Source organism: Saccoglossus kowalevskii, chromosome 18, assembly GCF_978046115.1.
Source record: "Saccoglossus kowalevskii chromosome 18, keSacKowa6.1, whole genome shotgun sequence".
NCBI lineage: Eukaryota > Metazoa > Hemichordata > Enteropneusta > Harrimaniidae > Saccoglossus > Saccoglossus kowalevskii.
This window is the reverse complement of record NC_140658.1, coordinates 31,115,056-31,140,582: the sequence shown is the minus strand read 5'-3', so window position 1 is coordinate 31,140,582 and position 25,527 is coordinate 31,115,056. Positions and strand designations below refer to the sequence as shown.

At 35.3% G+C, this 25,527-nt stretch overlaps 1 protein-coding gene across 1 annotated transcript; it reads right to left on the bottom strand.

The window, feature by feature from the left end:
- On the bottom strand, nt 1-25,527 carry LOC100367757 (THO complex subunit 1-like). The gene is made up of 17 exons (XM_085492690.1): nt 25,456-25,527; nt 24,071-24,144; nt 23,462-23,522; nt 20,765-20,950; nt 19,941-19,989; nt 18,300-18,472; nt 16,159-16,326; nt 15,058-15,186; nt 14,813-14,913; nt 11,692-11,809; nt 10,921-10,991; nt 10,406-10,441; nt 10,072-10,206; nt 9,381-9,464; nt 3,423-3,570; nt 2,545-2,623; nt 1-684 (listed from the first exon to the last, which is right to left on the bottom strand). Exons 1-17 carry the CDS (start codon nt 25,501-25,503, stop codon nt 392-394), a joined length of 1,953 nt encoding a protein of 650 aa, XP_085348816.1. The 5' UTR covers nt 25,504-25,527; the 3' UTR covers nt 1-391.

Genomic DNA, 25,527 nt, shown 5'->3' with positions numbered 1-25,527 from the left:
TCTGGTGCTGCACATAGAACATTTAATGATAAACACTAGAGAAACATGTTTTTACGAACATAATCAAAGATATATTTACATGGTGAATAGGAATCCATTCTGGCTAGCCATCTGAGTAGCTCTGCTTAGTGATCTTCAGAAAGCTGTACTAAAAGAATTTAATCTAACTGACCATGATATATTTTTATATGATTATCATATTAACAAATTCACTGCCATTTCTTCAATGTCTGAATGAAAGCATAAAATCATAATAATAATATTATATCTGTATTCCAAAATGATAATTAATTTATAGAAAATGAGAAAAGATGAGAAAGAAATGACATAACAATGTTAGGGTGAAACTATCTGGCAGTGAATATGTTAAAATAGAAACTATAAAATGTAATTATGTGTCTCCTGGTTCATTGTCAGGAAACACAGACTCCACAATATCCTTAAGTCCGCTTTCTTGTAGAGCACTTAGTAATACATGTTTTACAGCGCTGTTGCCTTCTTTCATTTGCCAGGTTAATAACATCTCTTTGGCTTGAACTTTGACCTCAGGATGTTCAGTTTGCAATGCAGAGATCTCATCATCAGACATATTCAGCTCATTAGCCAGCGTCTTCCAGTTATCACCAAGTTTGTTAGCAACACTTTCAAGTTGATCCAACGTCAAGATACTGGATTGATCAGGAGCTGATGAAATAAACATAATTAAAGATGTTGTAGAGGTTTTTTTGGCACTTTTTATATTTTATGAAGTTTATAGGTAAATCTGATTATTCTATAAAAATTTCGGAGCTCTATCATAAATGAAAAATGCTCAAAACATTTGTCAAATTTAACAACGTGAATTGTTGTCATGATTACATTTGCACATTTTTAAGTATTTTAAATAATCAATAAATCACATGGTCAAGTTTTACATCTTCTTTTACAATACATCTTTAGATTCTTACCAATCTTCTACAATTTACTAGATGTCAAAACATTGTTCATAGAAGATTTTATGACTATTCAAAAAATCAATGCTACTACAACATTATTCATCTATTGATATTAGTTTATATCTTTGTTTTAATTCTGACATCAAAATGATCAATCATTATTTTTTTCTGGAGATTGTAATTATAATATATATGAACATAAACATTCTAAAGAACAAATTTTCTGGTGAAAATACAAAAATATAGAGTAAACAAATTTATCCAAAATTACTGACTATTTTACATTTTTCAAAAAAAAAACATGGAAACCCTTTTAATTTCTTCACAATACTCATTTCAATCTTAAATTTATTTATTTTATTTACTTAGCAGTCACATGAAGGTTATATCTAACATAACATCATAGTGTAAAAATAAATTATATATTTAGATATGGTTTAAAACAATTCTATGAAAATAATTTTTATGAATTTTACTTTTTGGATGTGAATCTTGTCTCTGTAGGTACAAGCTAATTGCACAGGCAATGGTTAGCATGTAATGTTAATTGCATGGTTAATGGTTAGCATGTAATGTTAATTGCATGGTTAATGGCTAGCATGTCTTGATAATTGCATGGATAATGGTTAGCATGTCTTGATAATTGCATGGATAATGGTTAGCATGTCATGTTAATTACATGGTTAACGGTTAGCAAGTCATGTTGCATGGTTAATGGTTAGCATGTCATGTTGCATGGTTAACATGGTTTGATAATTGCATGGATAATGGTTTGCATGTCATGTTAATTACATGGTTAATGGTTAGCATGTCATGTTGCATGGTTAACATGGTTTGATAATTGCATGGATAATGGTTTGCATGTCATGTTAATTACATGGTTAATGGTTAGCATGTCATGTTGCATGGTTAATGGTTAGCATGTCATGTTGCATGGTTAACATGGTTTGATAATTGCATGGATAATGGTTTGCATGTCATGTTAATTACATGGTTAATGGTTAGCATGTCATGTCAATTGCATGGTTAATGATTAGCATGTCATGTTGCATGGATAATGGTTTGCATGTCATGTTAATTGCATGGTTAATGGTTAGCATGTCATGTTGCATGGTTAATGGTTAGCATGTCATGTTGCATGGTTAATGGTTAGCATGTCATGTTGCATGGTTAACATGGTTTGATAATTGCATGGATAATGGTTTGCATGTCATGTTAATTACATGGTTAATGGTTAGCATGTCATGTTGCATGGTTAATGGTTAGCATGTCTTGATAATTGCATGGATAATGATTAGCATGTCTAAATATATAGGATAATTTGCTATCATTAATTCAAATTATCTGATTGACTAGCATAATGTTGTTTTATTCTATTGCTCACATAAGTCAGACCTTAACAAGATGTTAAAATGTGCAGACAAGATCGATTCACTGAAAATCAGTCAGTTATTGTCTTGTGGAAAAAGTAGGCATTCCAAGGGTAAAACTATTTCAATCTCACATTCCATGACAAAGCAAATCATTTTCTTTATTATTCAGGTTCATCTTCTGACAACACACAAGCTATTTATGTTTAAAAAAAACTTTCTGAACTATCGGTACTCACTTTCCACATCATCAGAGGTTTTCAAAAACTCATCAGTTTCTGCATTTTCGTCCTCTGTTTTAATTTCTTCAGCTGGTGCCTATGAAAATAATGAGATAAGAGAGTTTACAGATTGCAAGTATAATTGTAGTGGTGTTGAAGAGTTGTATATTAGTGACTAGCAGAAGCAATGTAGTTGTTCTGCTGGACCCATCATCAACTGGGTCCATTCTACAAGCACATTGAGTATGAAAACATGGTTGACCCTCACTCTGGGTGAATAAAGCTACTGTACCTTGGGTAAGTATGTACCAGACTCAATGCAAAGGCTAAAACCACTTGCATGGATTCATTCAATAATGTGATGCGATTGTGATGTACACAGGTGCCCAAATATTGCTATAACTCTCCTTAATGATGGTTACTCAGCCCTGGTACATTTGCTACGAAGAAATTCATTATATACTTGCAATTTGCCCATAAAGCACACTCGCACGTATTTTGTAAATTATCTGGGTATTCACATTCTGTTGCACAAGAGTAATAGGGCATTGTTTGTTAATCTTTATATTAGATTCTTTGATGAAATTCTTCGGAAAAAGACTGCACCTTTCATCTAACCCCCTTGTAACAACAACATTGTACATTTCAATTCATTCCCAGAGTTAGATATGGAAATTATGGGAGAAGAGGATTTTTTGACTTGAATTTTGTGGCTATGGATTTTTTATGATCTTAAATAAACACATAATAATAAAAATAATAATAATAATATTAATAATAATAATAATAATAATAAAGATATTAAAACAGACATCATTTACCATTACCATAACCCTAATCAGAGGTGAATGTGAACCAACAAATACCATTTGTTTCAAGTATTTATGAATACATACCGGCATTTCCTTGGCTAGTTTAGTTATCATATTCTCTAGATAAAGTGGTATGGATTTACAAGGCTGTGTACTGGGTTGAAAGAAATGTGGACTTTTCTTAGCAAGCAGCCTCAATGCCCTCCATGCATAATTACTGTTGTTTATAAGTCTGAAAAAAAAATCATGCAAATATGTAATACTGATTTTTTTTATACATTGTATTATTATTTGACATCAATAACAATAAAATTTACCCATTCGTAAAAAGTTATAGCGACATGTTCAAAACTGTTATTGAAGCTTTTGAATGTCATCCTTTTTTGGAAATTGTACGTCAGTTCACGACACATTTGAAAATTTTCTTTTGTTTACTTCAGACATTGGAGTCCTATCAGTGCACAATGAAATAAGAATCTTGTCACTGAATGCAAACAATCGCAAAGTGTGAAGACGTTCTTTGTTGCCGCTGTTAACTATCATTAAATTATTACTACAAGCACCAAAATATGTAATAAGGTTATTATGAGAATACAGCAAAATATGCCTTCAGGCAGTACAGGAATCCATCAACCTCCACTACAAATCATGTGCATACTTTGTCTTATTCTGTATAATAATAAGGTTATTATGAGAATACTGCAAAGTATGCACTCAGGCAATACAGGAATACATCAACCTCCACTACAAATCATGTGCTTACTTTGTCTTATTCTGTATAATAATAAGGTTATCATGAGAATACTGCAAAATATGCATTCAGGCAGTACAGGAATACATGAACCTCAACTACAAATCATGTGCATACTTTGTCTTATTCTGTATAATAATAAGGTTATCATGAGAATACTACAAAGTATGCATTCAGGCAGTACAGGAATACATGAACCTCAACTACAAATCATGTGTATACTTTGTCTTATTCTGTATAATAATAAGGTTATTATGAGAATACTGCAAAGTGTGCATTCAGGCAGTACAGGAATACATGAACCTCAACTACAAATCATGTGCATACTTTGTCTTATTCTGTATAATAATAAGGTTATCATGAGAATACTACAAAGTATGCATTCAGGCAGTACAGGAATACATGAACCTCAACTACAAATCATGTGTATACTTTGTCTTATTCTGTGTAATAATAAGGTTATCATGAGAATACTACAAAGTATGCATTCAGGCAGTACAGGAATACATGAACCTCAACTACAAATCATGTGTATACTTTGTCTTATTCTGTATAATAATAAGGTTATTATGAGAATACTGCAAAGTATGCACTCAGGCAGTACAGGAATACATCAACCTCCACTACCAATCATGTGTATACTTTGTCTTATTCTGTATAATAATAAGGTTATCATGAGAATACTACAAAGTATGCATTCAGGCAGTACAGGAATACATGAATCTCAACTACAAATCATGTGTATACTTTGTCTTATTCTGTATAATAATAAGGTTATCATGAGAATACTACAAAGTATGCATTCAGGCAGTACAGGAATACATGAACCTCAACTACAAATCATGTGTATACTTTGTCTTATTCTGTATAATAATAAGGTTATTATGAGAATACTGCAAAGTATGCACTCAGGCAGTACAGGAATACATCAACCTCCACTACCAATCATGTGTATACTTTGTCTTATTCTGTATAATAATAAGGTTATTATGAGAATACTGCAAAGTATGCATTCAGGCAGTACAGGAATACATCAACCTCAACTACAAATCATGTGTATACTTTGTCTTATTCTGTATAATAATACATGAACCTCAACTACAAATCATGTGCATACTTTGTCTTATTCTGTATAATAATAAGGTTATCATGAGAATACTACAAAGTATGCATTCAGGCAGTACAGGAATACATGAACCTCAACTACAAATCATGTGTATACTTTGTCTTATTCTGTATAATAATAAGGTTATCATGAGAATACTACAAAGTATGCATTCAGGCAGTACAGGAATACATGAACCTCAACTACAAATCATGTGCATACTTTGTCTTATTCTGTATAATAATAAGGTTATCATGAGAATACTACAAAGTATGCATTCAGGCAGTACTGGAATCCATCAACCTCCACTACAAATCATGTGCATACTTTGTCTTATTCTGTATAATAATAAGGTTATTATGAGAATACTGCAAAATATGCATTCAGGCAGTACAGCAATCCATCAACCTCCACTACAAATCATGTGCATACTTTGCCTTATTCTGTCTAATAATAATAATATTAAGGTTATCATGAGAATACTGCAAAATATGCATTCAGGCAGTACAGGAATCCATCAACCTCCACTACAAATCATGTGCATACTTTGTCTTATTCTGTATAATAATAAGGTTATCATGAGAATACTGCAAAATATGCATTCAGGCAGTACAGGAATCCATCAACCTCCACTACAAATCATGTGTATACTTTGTCTTATTCTGTATAATAATAATAAGGTTATCATGAGAATAATGCAAAATATGCATTCAGGCAGTACTGGAATCCATCAACCTCCACTACAAATCATGTGTATACTTTGTCTTATTCTGTATAATAATAAGGTTATTATGAAAATACTGCAAAATATGCATTCAGGCAGTACAGGAATCCATCAACCTCCACTACAAATCATGTGCATACTTTGTCTTATTCTGTATAATAATAAGGTTATTATGAGAATACTGCAAAATATGCATTCAGGCAGTACAGCAATCCATCAACCTGCACTACAAATCATGTGCATACTTTGCCTTATTCTGTATAATAATAATAAGGTTATGATGAGAATACTGCAAAGTATGCATTCAGGCAGTACAGGAATCCATCAACCTCCACTACAAATCATGTGCATACTTTGTCTTATTCTGTATAATAATAAGGTTATTATGAGAATACTGCAAAATATGCATTCAGGCAGTACAGCAATCCATCAACCTCCACTACAAATCATGTGCATACTTTGCCTTATTCTGTCTAATAATAATAATAAGGTTATCATGAGAATACTGCAAAATATGCATTCAGGCAGTACAGGAATCCATCAACCTCCACTACAAATCATGTGCATACTTTGTCTTATTCTGTATAATAATAAGGTTATTATGAGAATACTGCAAAATATGCATTCAGGCAGTACAGCAATCCATCAACCTCCACTACAAATCATGTGCATACTTTGCCTTATTCTGTATAATAATAATAAGGTTATGATGAGAATACTGCAAAGTATGCATTCAGGCAGTACAGGAATACATCAACCTCCACTACAAATCTTGTGCATACTTTGCATTCAGGCAGTACATGTATAATCTATGTACCAAGTTTGAATGACAACTCAAATGACAGTCGGCCATTTTGAATCGAATCGCTAAACCATTGCATGTGCACATGTCCCACATAAGGTACTATGCACATGCAAAGAATGAACGGAATCGGTCCACAGGATTCTGAATTATGACTCTGGACAGACTGACGAACGGACACACGGACGAACGGACTCAGGAACTCATGAACAGTCAGGGACATGTATTCTAACATGTATATTCTATGTACCAAGTTTGAAATGAAAACTGACAAAGCATGTCCAAAATACAACATTCTCAAAAACAAGATGGCTGCTAGTTGGCCATTTTGAATCGAATCGCTAAACCACTGCATGTGCATATGTCCCACATAAAGCACGAGGCACATGCAAAGAATGAACGGAATCGGCCCAAGGGATTCTGAGATATGACTCCGGACGGACGCACGGACGGACGGAGACTAATTAAGACAACAAATGGGAAAATATGCCAACTTCCAACAGGATAAACTTTAAGCTTTGATTTTTGAAAGGGTTTTCAACTACGTTTTGCCAAAAAGACAAGTTTAATTAACACCAAGTGAGTAATGTTATTTCATATTTAATCATGTATATTTTAATATACAATACAGAAAACTTAAAAAAATTGTTTTGTCAGACTGTCCAATTTGTAAAAATAAAACACTGAAAAACACAGCTGAGGACAGGTCCTGCTCTGACAGGGTGCTGTTAATCTCCTAAATGTTTAGTGATGCAGACAGTAATATTTGACTATACAGTATGTACCCACAGCTTTCTATATACGCTAACATTCAGCATATGAACTATTCCCAGGTTGTAGACAAAAGTCTTAAAGTGCCTGTGCAATGCCCACCCACACGCTTCCCATTTTAGATCTGTGCCCCACTGAAGTGGGCAATTATTGATTTTTTTGCTGAAAATGATTACTCGTATCCAAGTAAATTTGAGATATTTCCCGTGCTGTAGCCACGCCCACCTATCCTGAAAAGGTCGACTGTTTCCGGATTTTCGACTCTCGCCGAAAGTGTGCCACCAAATGCAAAAATATGAGAGGAAGCCATACCCCTGGGCCGTACTTTTATATCACTGTGTCATTCAACGTACAACTGTACTTTTAAACGATATATATTTTTTAATCGGCGTTTCTTTTGTCTATTTTATTTTTGAGAGAGCGAATTTTTAGAAGTTGTTTTCACAACAAACTTTTATGATGGTTAAACGTTGTGTTGTGGGCGGTTGCAGTAATGCGTATAGTCATAATGTAAGTATTTCCACGTTTACAATCGATCCGAAGGTGCGAAATCGGTGGACGAAAGCCGTGAAAATAACGAGAAAAGGTTGGGGTGGACTTCCTCGTAACAGCGTCATATGCAGTGTCCACTTCACCTCAGATTCTTTTTTTTTTTTTTTGAAAAACTGTCCTTGTCCATGACAAAACAACTAGGTTTTAAACGAGAAACGCAGACAATACAAAACGTTTTCTAAAAAATAGATTCCGGACCAGCCCATGATCACTGAGACGGATTTCAGAAGGAAGAGAGATGTTGAGTATGTGTTTCAAATGATTTGATTTTTTTGCGATCCTGATTATCGCTTTATAGAGACCACCCGTGTTACTAGTATGTAAAAAGGTAGCAGTAATTTTGATGACACGAAAATGAAGCGTCGGACAAACAGGAAATTACGCAGCCCTCAGGCTGTTTTCATTTTCGCAGGCTAAAAGTGTCTGAATTGTTCGGTGATTGGTGTTGAATGTCGAATTCACACCTTTGTTGCCTTTACTTGCAACTTGATCGGCGCAATAATTTACGGAATAAGAATTCGGGCTTGAGCTGTCAATGTATTTTTTTAATATGATGTCATAATCATGAAAATCACGCTAAATCCACTCTGAATTTGTCTGTATGTGAGTCGCTCTCAATAATTTTTGTTATCCAATTAAACACCGCCATTCACACACTTGTCCCCCTCATGACCCGACGCGTTCACCCATTACAACGCGGCAGTCATTTATTCAGTAACTGTGTTTTGTGGTTTTTTTAAATTATTTCTCTATTTTATAAATCAATAGTGTCTAGTAACCTGCTAAATAACAAGACGATTCAGCCGTCAAATTTGATTTTGTCCATTGCCGGAGTTCAGCGACAGTGTACAAACGTGCTCCGGTGACGACCACAGTGACTAGCGACACCAGACCGGACATATTTCGCATCTGACTCAACCCCATGCAAAAAACTTGATACTATGTGTTCATTATGGTCCATTCTTCCTCGACGAACAAGTACATAAGTGGCAATTTAGTCAAAGACGAGAAAACAGCACAAGAAATTTGCCTTATTTACACGTATCGGCAATGCAAGCTGCCCAGCGACTTCCCCTTCTGACGTCACAAGGGACATTTCTGTATGCAAATGAGAAGCTAATGAGGAGCCTCGTTTTAAAATACACAAAAATAAAGTTTCCGTACACTGAGTTAAAAACACATTTTTTCACTTAAAAAAATTATTTATGCTTAGAAACATAAAAATTAATAATATTTATGTATCAATGGATAATTTTAGGCGTGAAAATAGCAGCCATTTCACAGGCACTTTAAGTTGCTATAGTTACAAAAGACAAGGTACATTACCATATACTTACTTGTATTCATCTTCTATCTGTGCTGCTGGATCTGCCTGATCAATGGCTTCAGAAAATAATTCATCAACACCAGGAACAAACTGTCTATTAAAAGAACGTGTAATATTCAACTATTTATTTAATAATTAACTATTTAATTTCAGCAGTTGCACTGATTGTATTTATTTTATCACTATTTTAATTTCTACATGTTTAACAAATTAACTTTTTTTTTTTAAATTTGTGATTTATATGTTTGAAATTTATTCTGTGTTTCATTTAAAGTGGCAACAGGGAAAAGTGGGTTAATAATTGATCTGCAATCCAATTCTCTAAATGTTACTGAGCATGCTACTATAACAACCTATACATCTTCTGAAAGCTTAGATAAAGATGAACTCAAAGTGCATATGCCGTACCTACTGTGTATATTTCAAGGTTATATTGTTTTTCTATTCTCTGCTTTTGAATGATAGTGTAAGTTGTACTATCGATCTCTAGATATACATACAAAGTACAAAGTTCCCACAAGAAAAGATCCATTCCAGTTTTTATCTGCACCTTTCTGCTGATGAATATGAATTATGACTTCATATCTATTATTTATCCCCAATTATTAATACATGTAAGCACTGGGTTATCGTTACTCAAAATAACATAACAAGAATCCCAGACAAAGAACTCCAAGATAAAAATCCTACTAAAATCCTACCTCCTTTCATCTTGGCAGGCCTGAAAGTTATTTGGATTAATATTCCACAACCTTGTTAATTCAGGACTTCCTAGATCAATCTTTTTATTGGGACCGGCAGTTTTCATGTCTTCCCCAATACTTCTTTTCCGAGATCTGAAATTTGAGATAAGAAGCAGTGTTTGCATGGACTCCAATGGTCATATTATCGTTTATTATATTAGGACATTAAAGTACTCCATGATCTATTGGTGTAGTCCCTGGGACTCCCTTTGAAACATTCCCTTTGAAATATAAAATGGTTTTATCATTGCATTAAATAAAACATCAATACTGGTATGAATATAAAACAAACCTGGGTAATTTGACCTGCTTTTCAGAATCATCCTCTCTAGAAATAAAAATAAAAGAAATCTTGGTATAGAAAAAGAAACAGTATAGAAAATATTTGGTATTCATGATCTGGGGCTGAATAAATGTAACTATGGTAAATCAATTATTTCAGAATGATGTAATTGGGTGTATGGACCAATCAGAATGATGTAGTTGGGTGTGTGGACCAATCAGAATGATGGAATTGGGTGTGTGGACCAATCAGAATGATGTATTGTCATACTGCAAAAATCATCAAGAGTTGAACAATAAACTTGTATTATTAAAAAGAATTTGATTTCTGATAATTCTTTTTATTATCATGCCACTTAGAGTTAAACACCAATAACCTCTTGCCCCTCACTGCTGGTATTACCATGGCTTTTTATGAACCAGGAAATGATTTTGTAGTTCCTTGAAAGTGACAGTAACCCCCCCCCACCACCACCACCACCACCACCACCACCCCACCAAACACTATGATAAAATTCGCCTAACTTTTCTTTGACAAAAGGTGGACATCCTTCATTTTTCCATGTATTCCAATTTTCCTCTCGGCTCAAAATGTGCTAAAAAAAATAAAAAAAAAATTATTAAATCTGATATAACTGTGTGCATGTAAACACCAGTCAGGTAGATAGTCGCTGTGTCTTTCATCAAATCAGATATACAAATATGTGTATTTCTTAAAAGTCAATATCATTTACGTGTCAACATCAATCAGAATAATTGTCAAAAAACAAATATAAAAGTTTGACTGTGTCAATTTGATTTTTAACAATGAATAGTAGCATTAAACATTGCGTACCAACATTCCTTGTTTTATTTGACGAGTATACAGGTACAACAGCAATCACAAAATGAATAACAAAAAGGAGTTTGATGCAGTTATCACATCTTTAAATCACTAAATTCATTGTTTTTACAATTATAATATGTTTTAGTGTAAACAAACATTTTTTTATAGAAAGCAATTGTTTTGCTGGTGGTCGATGATGCCATCAAATATCACTATTTCTAGTTGTGACATTTGCATTTCACCTTGTGTCAATGATACAGCAAGATGGCTCAGAGGCCACACTGATACACACAGTGTATCAGTACTTAAAATTTCAACATAAAAAGTCAAGAAAAACAACTTTCTTTGTACGAACCTGTCACCTGGCACAAAAATATATAAAAAAACACAAATTAGATAATTTCACTTTACTGGAACATTCGATGTACTACACACATTCACAATTTTGTTGTTGTTGCAATTCTACTGACCTCAATACACTTAGCAAACTGTGCTCCATATGGTGGTGTCTCTTTTAACAAGCCATAAACTTTCTCAGTTGTCGTTTTCACCCACAGCATTTGGTCATCTGTCAACACCTGTATTGAACTAAATCACATCAAATGGAAAAAATATTTTATATTGTCTATAACAACTAAAGAGTGTGTTTTTTATAGCAGTATTCAAGGGAGTGTTTTAGAACACTGAGTGTCAGTGACTGGGAGGGTTTTAGAACACTGAGTGTCAGTGACTGGGAGGGTTTTAGAACACTGAGTGTCAGTGACTGGGAGGGTTTTAGAACACTGAGTGTCAGTGACTGGGAGGGTTTTAGAACACTGAGTGTCAGTGACTGGGAGTGTTTTAGAACACCGAGTGTCAGTGACTGGGAGGGTTTTAGAACACTGAGTGTCAGTGACTGGGAGGGTTTTAGAACACTGAGTGTCAGTGACTGGGAGGGTTTTAGAACACCGAGTGTCAGTGACTGGGAGTGTTTTAGAACACTGAGTGTCAGTGACTGGGAGGGTTTTAGAACACTGAGTGTCAGTGACTGGGAGGGTTTTAGAACACCGAGTGTCAGTGACTGGGAGGGTTTTAGAACACTGAGTGTCAGTGACTGGGAGGGTTTTAGAACACCGAGTGTCAGTGACTGGGAGGGTTTTAGAACACTGAGTGTCAGTGACTGGGAGGGTTTTAGAACACCGAGTGTCAGTGACTGGGAGGGTTTTAGAACACTGAGTGTCAGTGACTGGGAGGGTTTTAGAACACCGAGTGTCAGTGACTGGGAGTGTTTTAGAACACCGAGTGTCAGTGACTGGGAGGGTTTTAGAACACTGAGTGTCAGTGACTGGGAGGGTTTTAGAACACTGAGTGTCAGTGACTGGGAGTGTTTTAGAACACCGAGTGTCAGTGACTGGGAGGGTTTTAGAACACCGAGTGTCAGTGACTGGGAGGGTTTTAGAACACTGAGTGTCAGTGACTGGGAGGGTTTTAGAACACTGAGTGTCAGTGACTGGGAGTGTTTTAGAACACCGAGTGTCAGTGACTGGGAGGGTTTTAGAACACTGAGTGTCAGTGACTGGGAGGGTTTTAGAACACTGAGTGTCAGTGACTGGGAGGGTTTTAGAACACTGAGTGTCAGTGACTGGGAGTGTTTTAGAACACTGAGTGTCAGTGACTGGGAGTGTTTTAGAACACTGAGTGTCAGTGACTGGGAGGGTTTTAGAACACTGAGTGTCAGTGACTGGGAGGGTTTTAGAACACTGAGTGTCAGTGACTGGGAGTGTTTTAGAACACTGAGTGTCAGTGACTGGGAGTGTTTTAGAACACTGAGTGTCAGTGACTGGGAGGGTTTTAGAACACTGAGTGTCAGTGACTGGGAGTGTTTTAGAACACCGAGTGTCAGTGACTGGGAGGGTTTTAGAACACTGAGTGTCAGTGACTGGGAGGGTTTTAGAACACCGAGTGTCAGTGACTGGGAGGGTTTTAGAACACTGAGTGTCAGTGACTGGGAGGGTTTTAGAACACCGAGTGTCAGTGACTGGGAGGGTTTTAGAACACTGAGTGTCAGTGACTGGGAGGGTTTTAAAACACCGAGTGTCAGTGACTGGGAGGGTTTTAGAACACTGAGTGTCAGTGACTGGGAGGGTTTTAAAACACCGAGTGTCAGTGACTGGGAGGGTTTTAGAACACTGAGTGTCAGTGACTGGGAGTGTTTTAGAACACCGAGTGTCAGTGACTGGGAGTGTTTTAGAACACCGAGTGTCAGTGACTGGGAGGGTTTTAGAACACTGAGTGTCAGTGACTGGGAGGGTTTTAGAACACCGAGTGTCAGTGACTGGGAGGGTTTTAGAACACTGAGTGTCAGTGACTGGGAGGGTTTTAGAACACCGAGTGTCAGTGACTGGGAGGGTTTTAGAACACTGAGTGTCAGTGACTGGGAGGGTTTTAAAACACCGAGTGTCAGTGACTGGGAGGGTTTTAGAACACTGAGTGTCAGTGACTGGGAGGGTTTTAAAACACCGAGTGTCAGTGACTGGGAGGGTTTTAGAACACTGAGTGTCAGTGACTGGGAAGGTTTTAGAACACTGAGTGTCAGTGACTGGGAGGGTTTTAGAACACTGAGTGTCAGTGACTGAGTGTCAGTGACTGAGTGTCAGTGACTGAGTGTCAGTGACTGGGAGGGTTTTAGAACACCGAGTGTCAGTGACTGGGAGGGTTTTAGAACACCGAGTGTCAGTGACTGGGAGGGTTTTAGAACACCGAGTGTCAGTGACTGGGTGGGTTTTAGAACACCGAGTGTCAGTGACTGGGAGGGTTTTAGAACACCGAGTGTCAGTGACTGGGAGGGTTTTAGAACACTGAGTGTCAGTGACTGGGAGGGTTTTAGAACACTGAGTGTCAGTGACTGGGAGGGTTTTAGAACACCGAGTGTCAGTGACTGGGAGGGTTTTAGAACACTGAGTGTCAGTGACTGGGAGGGTTTTAGAACACTGAGTGTCAGTGACTGGGAGGGTTTTAGAACACTGAGTGTCAGTGACTGGGAGGGTTTTAGAACACTGAGTGTCAGTGACTTCAAGAATGCCATTAAATTGTGAATATTAAACTCCTCACAGTACACACACATAGTTAATAGAAACTAAAGGGGCTCCATTTTAGGCCAAAAAAAAAAATTGTTTTGTTGCCTTCAGCGACAGACCGAAAAATATGAAATATCGAGTCTTGTTTTTTTTCCCCATATACCTCGGCTATTTACGATACCCTTAGTTTTCACAAGTTTAAAAAAAAAAAAAATCCGACCGACCAACCCAATTTTTTCAATTTTCAGACTTGAGGGCAACATAAATTGTTTTGTTTTTTTGGCCTTATGGATCAGAGAATCACTATTTTATCTAAATTTTAATATGACCCTGTTACGATGGTAGGAAATACCATACCATAGTTTATTTTTACTGATAATTGATGAGTTGAAAGTAAAATATAAAAACAAAACAAAATAGTGAAAATAAATATCAAGTAAAAATAAAGTATTTTACAGGATCACAGTTCTGGTGAGGAATATTGTTGAGTAAAGTTTTTGTAACTGGTATAAATACCATTTAGAAAAGTACTCACGATTTAAACTTGACAGGTGCATTGAGATATTGAAATAGTATTAGAAACTGCAGAAGTACGTATCGCCTGAAATTACTGTCACTCAGCTGCAAATCAAAGAGCTACAACAAAAATATTACAATTAGTGCTCAATTCATGGAACTGTGTTGGAATTATTTGGTGTAAATGAATACATGTATACTGCATATGGTCACTGTGAACTAAGCAAATGAGACTAATTCAGAGGATACATATCTTTGACTTACCTTTTCACTTGTTAAATATTTGGCAAAATATCTGTGTCCATCTTTCTTCATTTGTTCTAATTTCTTTTTACTTGCGTGAACCTCATCTAATTTTAAACTATGGAATGCACTCAGTACTTCATTGGAATGCTAGCAATCAGTAAACATACAGAAGTTGAGTCAGTCAGTTTGGAATAGTTGTGTTCAAGAAAAAAAATGTGACTGTGTACAAATAAATGTTGTGGCCATGATTTCCTTGTTTTTACATTTATTTTGTTTATACAATGTAAATTTTGTTTTACCAAATTCTGTTTATACCAGTAGTAAAACATTATCAATGTATTATTTTCAATTACATCAACATATCAGTGAATTAGGACAACTAGTTCAATCACAGAATGTCTCTATAGTGCATCATATCTGCTTAGAAGGTACACTGAATACTCTACAGATGTGGCTCTAATTTAGTTGAGTTTGAAAACAGTACAATGGTTTGTACCCCCGTAACAATGGTTTGTACCCCCGTAACAATGGTTTGTACCCCCGTAACAATGATATGTACCCCCGTAACAATGGTTTGTACCCCCGTAACAATGATATGTACCCCCGTAACAATGGTTTGTACCCCCGTAACTATGGTTTGTACCCCCGTAACAATGGTATGTACCCCCGGTAACACTGGTATGGTAACCCTGGTAAAAAGTATGTATAAGGCCAAATAAAATATATGGTGAGGTTCTGGTAACATAACAATGTAGTGCCTGAATATTCAACGCCAACTCCGTATCTTTTTATGACCAAACTCAAAATTCAGTGTCTTGTTAATGACTATCAGCTAAGAAGCTGCATATGTATAGTATTATGTATGATGTATGTGTGAAGTTTGAATGTAATCGGTCCAGGCATGTCTAAGATATAGGATGCATGCACAGATGCACAGAGGTCAATTCATAAGTCCCTGTTTTCCGACTGCGTCTGAAAGTGAACTAAAAAAATCCTGGTATATCTGGCACAAGACTTTTTATTTTATTTCTGTCTTGGAACAAAATATGAATACAGTTTTAAAAGACTACAGAAATAAAAAAAAATCACTGAAAGAAAGATGAAAATAAACAGACATACTTGACCAAATCTTCTCCATGCTTCTTTATTGTAACACTGCACAGGATATCTGAAGTAATCCTGTAGTGACCAAAACTTCCTGTATAAGTTGTAATCTATGGGAGTACCACTCATAGAATCACCCATCTCACCTTCCTCATAGTCCATGCTCTCATCTTTTTCATCATGCTGAAATAGTTATTGAGATTTTAGATAAAATTCACTTCTATATTTCAGTGATTGATAATCAAATACACATATATAAACATGTATATCATGATTTAAAAACTGTAGCAGTCATTTACAGTAGATGAATAAATGAATGAATGAATGAATGAATGAATGAATGAATGAAATAAACAAACTTTAGCAAATGAGGAAGTTTTAAAATTTATTAGCAGTAAACTGGTGGGTTTTTATGAAACATTAGAAAAAACAAGCAGCCTGTTGGCTAAGATAGCTCCACTCTTATCAATGCACATTTCAATTAAAGAACAGAAGATATCATTAGAAAATCAACAATACGTATAGTATCAAAGCAACGGGACTTGCTGTTTGCTGTAAGAGACAATGATTCCTACCTTTAGTGAAGTAAGAGACAATGATTCCTACCTTTAGTGAAGTAAGAGACAATGATTCCTACCTTTAGTGAAGTAAGAGACAATGATTCCTATCTGTAGTGAACTAAGAGACAATGATTCCTACCTTTAGTGAAGTAAGAGACAATGATTCCTATCTGTAGTGAACTAAGAGACAATGATTCCTACCTTTAGTGAACTAAGAGACAATGATTCCTACATTTAGTGAAGTAAGAGACAATGATTCCTACATTTAGTGAAGTAAGAGACAATGATTCCTACATTTAGTGAAGTAAGAGACAATGATTCCTACCTTTAGTGAAGTAAGAGACAATGATTCCTACCTTTAGTGAAGTAAGAGACAATGATTCCTATCTGTAGTGAACTAAGAGACAATGATTCCTACCTTTAGTGAAGTAAGAGACAATGATTCCTATCTGTAGTGAACTAAGAGACAATGATTCCCACCTTTAGTGAAGTAAGAGACAATGATTCCTACCTTTAATGAAGTATGAGACAATGATTCCTATCTTTAGTGAACTAAGAGACAATGATTCCTACCTTTAGTGAAGTAAGAGACAATGATTCCTACCTTTAGTGAAGTAAGAGACAATGATTCCTACCTTTAGTGAAGTAAGAGACAATGATTCCTACCTTTAGTGAAGTAAGAGACAATGATTCCTACCTTTAGTGAAGTAAGAGACAATGATTCCTACTGTTAGTGAAGTAAGAGACAATGATTCCTACCTTTAGTGAACTAAGATACAATGATTCCTACCTTTAGTGGAGTAAGAGACAATGATTCCTACATTTAGTGAAGTAAGAGACAATGATTCCTACATTTAGTGAAGTAAGAGACAATGATTCCTACATTTAGTGAAGTAAGAGACAATGATTCCTACCTTTAGTGAAGTAAGAGACAATGATTCCTACATTTAGTGAAGTAAGAGACAATGATTCCTACCTTTAGTGAAGTATGAGACAATGATTCCTACCTTTAGTGAAGTAAGAGACAATGATTCCTATCTTTAGTGAACTAACTGACAATGATTCCTACCTTTAGTGAAGTAAGAGACAATGATTCCTACCTTTAGTGAAGTAAGAGACAATGATTCCTATCTGTAGTGAACTAAGAGACAATGATTCCTACCTTTAGTGAACTAAGAGACAATGATTCCTACCTTTAGTGAAGTAAGAGACAATGATTCCTACCTTTAGTGAAGTAAGAGACAATGATTCCTACCTTTAGTGAAGTAAGAGACAATGATTCTTACCTTTAGTGAAGTAAGAGACAATGATTCCTACCTTTAGTGAACTAAGAGACAATGATTCCTACCTTTAGTGAAGTAAGAGACAATGATTCCTACCTTTAGTGAAGTAAGAGACAATGATTCCTATCGTTAGTTAAGTAAGAGACAATGATTCCTATCGTTAGTTAAGTAAGAGACAATGATTCCTACCTTTAGTGAAGTAAGAGACAATAATTCCTACATTTAGTGAAGTAAGAAACAATGATTCCTACCTTCAGTGAAGTAAGAGACAATAATTCCTACATTTAGTGAAGTAAGAGACAATGATTCATACCTTTAGTGAGCCTTCAACATCTTTAGTATTATACACAGTAACATTATCCAAATTGAATTGACTCATCAGATTCAATCCCGATCTTTCAATGAGTGGAAATAGACGTGCTAGGAATAACTGAATACGACCACAGAATACAGTACATTGTGGCTGTGATAGTCTTCTCAACAGATCTGTAAGGAAACGTGTACTGTTATGTATGCTCAATCGTAGGTGAGCTGCAAATCTACCTGAATAAATGTTTTTTGGAGGGTTGAATTTCATTTGTGTTGATGGGCTTTGTTACCTGTATGCTTTGTTTGCATTTTTTATCCTTTACTCATATGTTCTTAATGCTTCCATATAATACAGGGCATTTTAATATGAATTGTCTTTTCCTCCGGGAAGCTTCGATCAACATGCAAATTTATGGAAGAATATCCATAAGTATGCTTTTCTGGAAATCAGGGTAAGTCAACTACTCATCAAACTAAGTGAATATGATTTTTTCCACAAGATGTGTTCACTGACAATGAACAACATGAACTTTGAACTAATTTCTTTTGATGCTGTTTCACAAACACAGACGTCTGCTAGTTACTTTAGTACCGTAACTAAAAATTTCTATAAAGTTGATCCTGTTCGTATTCTGACAGAACAAATGCAATTTTCTCGATGACCTCATTAAAAGCTAATTAGTGAAATTAGTGGAGCACCTTAGAGTTCCCCTGAGCTCCCTGGGAGAAATGTAGCTTCTTGGAGCTCCGCAGAACTCCCTACAGCCGAATTGAAATCGTTTGTTTGATTTTGACCAATTTTTTTATGTTGTTTGTATGAGTAAATATTGGCAAATGTATAAGTTTAGATTATGCAAGGGTGGGCTCTTTCTCATCATATCTTTATTGCATATCAATGAACATAGTTGCATACCTTTATCTCATAAATCCTTGCAATTATATAAACATATTGAACAGAACAGAATCCTGTAGCATTGCCCCACTGTAACAGGTGATTTTATACAGGTTTTAGAAATATTCTTAAATTTTGTGACTGAACATATAGTGTATTTTACCACAGACATCATATTGAACAGAACAGAATCCTGTAGCATTGCCCCACTGTAACAGGTGATTTTATACAGGTTTTAGAAATATTCTTAAATTTTGTGACTGAACATATAGTGTATTTTACCACAGACATCATATTGAACAGAACAGAATCCTGTAGCATTGCCCCACTGTAACAGGTGATTTTATACAGGTTTTAGAAATATTCTTAAATTTTGTGACTGAACATATAGTGTATTTTACCACAGACATCATATTGAACAGAACAGAATCCTGTAGCATTGCCCCACTGTAACAGGTGATTTTATACACGTTTTAGAAATATTCTTAAATTTTGTGACTGAACATATAGTGTATTTTACCACAGACATCATATTCCATGTTTGGAACTATGTTATAGGCTTGTGAGTCAAGCTAGTGAGTACCCTCATAATAACATTTTGAATATCTTATCTACTTTCAAGTACTGGGTATTTCAAAACAATTCTGTCCTTGACAGTTCCTTTCTGTTCTCTCTTAGATTCAGCTAAAACAATCCCCATACTATTGGTATATTTGTTTCAATGTTCTGCTTGATATATTCCAGATAACATACCATTGCAGACTCTAAGTAGATAGTTCTTTCCTGCATTGTAGAATATAGGCTGAAAAGAAAAAAAAAACTCTTAGTATCATACATAATAATACATAATGTGTCTGCATTTTTATCTCATCAGGAATCTTGCTAATTGATCACATATGCTTTACATCATAACCTTTGGTCACTGGGCCGTATGAACCAATCCGTAAACCAATGAATGGAACCAGCATGTTTGAACACCTGCTAGTCCACAACCGTGATGTGTTCAATAATCAACTCATTTCAAGTGAATAATTAATTTAACAATGACTTTTACAGCCCAAAACATTTCTGACATTGAGCAATTGGAAAAAAATTGAGGAAGGAAGAAGGAATGTACTATGCACCAGTTTCGAACAGGGATGGATGAAAAACGTCTGTCAAGTATGCACAGAATTAATTAAGCTGCAGTAATATGAATTTAATTAATTCAAATTTAATAATCAAGGAAACGATTATATCTTTATAGAAAATAGCATTTTTCATGCAAACCATTAAGAGACAAATTATTTTTGATGAATTTTGTTTTGTGACACCATTTGTTTTTATTATTTGGGCTATCCGTGTAAACTTTCAGCAGGTGTTGCATTAGCACATACAATAGCCAATCATTATGCACAACATTAACATTAATATTTTGTTTTTCAAAAAAATTTAACACTAACCTTGTTCGAACAAATTAAAGAGTTCCCCACCCCATCCATCAATCCCATTACATTGTATAACCCCAATATTCACCAAACAAAGAACATTCCATTTACATCACAGGACTAGAAAGTAACCTTGTGATAACTTCTCACCTCTTGCCATGTCTCAACTCGGGTTTCTACAAACTTGAAGATATCATCACAGACTTCTAAAGTGACAACCTCTGAGATATCAGCCAATAATATAAATGGTGTTGATGGTGTACAGAATCCTTTATATACAGATGATATTGCTAGTTCTATCATGACAATGTATGCTTTTGGACCCTTCTCTTGCAACTGATGAAAAACAATGCAGTATACATACATGTATATGTAGTATTATGACAGAACCCCACACCCTCCCCGTGGCTTTCGTTGCGTATGGAAGTTATTTTCACGAGTGATGCGGTGTATCCTGCGGCCGTACTTTCACGAGCGAAGCGAGTGAAAGTACAGCAGAATACACCGCATCTCGAGTGAAAATAACTTCCATACGCAACGAAAGCCACGGGGAGGGTGTGGGGTTCTGTTATTATTACATATGTTCCATACTTGATTATTTCGTATTAAAGAAAGAACGTGCAAACCGGGATGGAATTTAGGTCGGGGAACCCCATTGCCCATTAATATGTTCCAATATAAGTGTTACGCCCTAGCAGCGCGTGTCAGTGTAGAACGCGCCCGGAGAACGCGTGTCACTGTTTGTTTGAAATTAAAATAATCAGACGTCTAATCTGAGTCACTGTTCGAATAAATAACTCGTTGACGTTTAGTTGGGACCACGGCAGAACCAGAACTTGACGACTATGATACACAGTTTATGTTGAAGTTAAAAGTTCCGCCACAGAATTGTGCATTGACAAACATGCCGTGCAACTGCGGTACTCCACTGACATCCCGTCGTCAACAGCGGTTGTCGCTGAGCTGCACGCTACAACTTCGTGTGTGATGTTGCTTGCTGGTCGTGGATTGACTGAGTCTTGATTACCGGTTAAAATGTTGCTTTTTTGGCGTTGGTATTTTTTATTTGGAACTGAGTAACGCCGCAACGTCGCCAGCAGAAACCTGGTATCTCGATGCTGACGGTTGCGGCTGGATAGTAATCGATGATTTTACTGCTGGTGGATCTTCTGAAAGCCCTTCAAGGTTTATAAAACTCAGTTTCCAGGTGGTCAACATACATTAAGTTCTCCCAATCGTAGTATTCCATGTGATGTACACCTGACATGCCAAAAATGTTGTTGAACGATTTGAACTGGATAAAAATAGCAGACGAAAATGTGTTTACAAAATAAAAATAGTTCGGTAGCCAATGAAAATACCATGTTCATTTGCATATAGACCGTGAAAATACCGAAAACATTATTGCATGGGTGATATGCAAATTAGTTTGGGCCAAAATAAGTGACTGCCTGAAAGTACCATTATTGTTGTTCAAATTTCATTTCACTCGGCAAGTATATTCATGTACGCCAAGGGGAAAATATCATCCTTCTAAATATTGTTTATTTCGAAAAACTGTACTCCTGAAGGGACTACTTTGTTTGCTCGCAGACCTCATTTGCATATGGGTTGTGGAAATACCGATTTTGATTTCAGGGACGAATCAAAATAAACTGCAGTACATATGTAATAATATGTATTATGTGTTTTTCAGCTTCATCTTTGTACCAAACATGTTGATTTTTTTCATGTAAACACCAAGCTTGTGGTACCTACATGTATACGTAGATTATAAGACTAGGCCCATGAAAAATTAATCTTAGAAAAAACATAACATAGCTAATAAAATTTTGAGAATCTAGATATTAAGGCCAGACTTTTTTTATTCTTTGTTTCTCGAGTTTTTTATAAGGCAATTTTTTTGAGGAGGGCGAAAAAAAAAATTAATTCTTTTTTTCTCATTAGATTTGTGTGATTCTCAAAGAATTGTAAGTGAGATCATTGATCGGAGAGAAGAAATAAAATAAATTTGTATTCCATGTATAACCTTGTTACTCATCTGCGTGAGACTTTGGTACTTTGATCATGATACTCCCACGAAAATGCAACTTGGGTCTGTTATGCGGCAGGCGAAAAAAAAAATAAGATAAAAATAAGTTTTTTTTAGCAATTTTTTGGACTTACAAGTCGGCGGGCGCGAGAAATTACGCTGAAATGAAAGTTTTAGTTTTATTTCATTTTCGGCTCCTGTTCATTCGACGAAACAAGGGATAATAAAAGTCTGGCCTAAATAACAAATAATGCAGGATGCATAAATCTAAACAAGATTTTACCTCACATCTTCAAAACTATACTATAGTTAATGAAAATTGAACTTGGTTGACATTTTATAGTAATTGGTAAGATTTTAAGATGATATAACAGTTGAAACTTGTTTGAATTATTGTAACCACAAGAAAAAAAAATCTACGCAAAAAAAAATACACAAAACACATATCAACACATATTGTAATTAAGAATAGCGCCCTCGTGGGATGCTGAAACACCGCCAAATTGCTTTTTTTTTTTCATATAATCACATGAAATTCTTTGAAGAATGTTCTTCAGTATGAGAGAATCTTGCATTAACAGTGAAAACCCTCACTACTAGTGATTGATGTAATAAATGTACAATTGTAAAAATGTTAAAGTTCTACAGTTGTCTCTCCATAGATCCATAGTGATGTATACAACGTGTGTAAATAAATTGTTATTTTGCATTGCACGACTGTAGCACCTTAATATTTTAAATGCAATAATTCCCTTTCTAAATTTAGTATATATTCACGGACAAGATTAAATAATTATGCAGTGTTATTTACTTACTATGAGGTCTTTCAGAACATCCCTCAGTGATTGATCAAAAACCATCTTTTTTTCACCCTCACTGAAGAAAAACAACAGATACTACAATCAATGTATCAATAAGATACCTTGAACAGATCACAGTTCCAAATACACCCAAGTGACAGTAATTTTCAAAGCAAGTATGCAACATTTTCAAAGTGATGAAATGCATTTAGGGTATTTCCCTGGTCACCGGAATACCATACATGTATATGCTGTATTTACCAGTATCATGATTACATGTACATGTAGGTAAATGACAGAGGTGTGTGACTACCGTTAAAATAACTCATATTTTAATGATCCAGCATACAATACCGTAAATGCAATTTTAATTAATTAAAGATGTGCTTTGAATGGATCTGCATTTCTATTAGAGATACACTCATATTAGAATTGTGCTTCTAATAAAAATGCACTTCTATTAGAGTAGCATTTCTATTAGACCATAGATGGTAACAATTTTACTTTTTGAATTCTGTAATTTTTACATATTTTTATGTAGTTGGAATGATGTGCTGTTATCCCAAATACAGTATTTGAAACAAATGACTTGATGAAGCAGGAAACAATCAATTGCAAACTTACCTGCCAGCAATATTTCCATATTGTGCATCGATCAAATCAAAGGAATTTGAAGATAAGGAAACTTTTATACATTGCTGCAAATAAAAAACAAACAAATTATGAAATATGCAGACACGCCAACCTTCTTCTTAAAGGGAAAAAACACAAAGTATGCCCCTGAAAGATGAATTCACATGTATTTCATTAATCAGTGAGCATGGATTTGCCTTTTTAATGTTGCTCAACCATACCAAGTTGACTGGAAACTGATATGGCGATGTTATAAACATTAATGCACTCAAATATAGTTTAAAATATACCCTTGAGTAAAAAAATGTACAAGTATACAGGTTTGTGGGAATATGCAGGAAATGTGAGCTGAAAAGAAATTTTTAACATTATCGGCAACTGATACGGACATGCACTAGGTACTTCAAATGTGTCTGTGGTCAGTGGTGGTAAAAATAACTTCACATTATTATGCACTTTTCTAATAAGCGATCAACAACAAGAGCATCCAAGCGAGCTCTTTAGATAACATGTGTATATACACACAATGTATAGGAGAAAATATAAATACCATAAGAAGTTGAAAATAGTGCACTTGCAATCTATATATGGTGCTATTTCATTTGTGATTTCACAAACTGGACAAAGTAAGACAGCGTATTCAGATAAAATATATTCAGAAATGTTATTCAATGATAAAGCAATGGTTTCTTGGCAACTGACTGAAAATAGTTTAACTTTGAATAGTTTTGTGAGTAATTTTGAGTAGCAGTGACATAGAAGTGCGTTTGAAGAGAAATTGTGCGTGAAATAATAACTTGACGCCTGCAGATCGCATGCTTCAAAATTATGTGGTCACTTCAGTTCTATTTTTACTAAATTTATCACTGAGCTGTTTGACTGCATACACTCGCCAGGCATTGCCTGTTACATGTTAATTTATTATGTATTTAAGGGTTTTAATTGCATGAGATACGAGTGCATAACTTATATATACATGTATATAGATAGAGGCCCATATATTTCAATTGTTTTAGTTTAGCATGATTTTAGAGGATTGAACACAGTCCCTCTGTTGTTTGAAACATTGTTTGAAACATATTCAAAATGGCAACGTAAACCAAACTCCACAACCTACATCTACAGTATGGAACTTTCCGTGTAAATATCTCATGTAATAATTGCATTCATTTGTGTGTTTCTCTAATCTCTACGCATGGTCGTAACATAGGTGCAACATAGGCCCAGTAACAAGAGCTGCTTAATTCTACAGAAAGCTACCAGCTGACACAAATATATCAAACTAGTCGCAACCATCTTCGCTAAAAACAGCGAGTATATAATTCACATTTTACAAGCTAGCACATGTAAAAGTCAAAACAGTAAAATTCCCTTACCGAAATTCTTTCCCTTGCAGCGTCGAAGTCGATCGTGGAGGCTGCCATCTTGGATTTATTAAAGACACATAA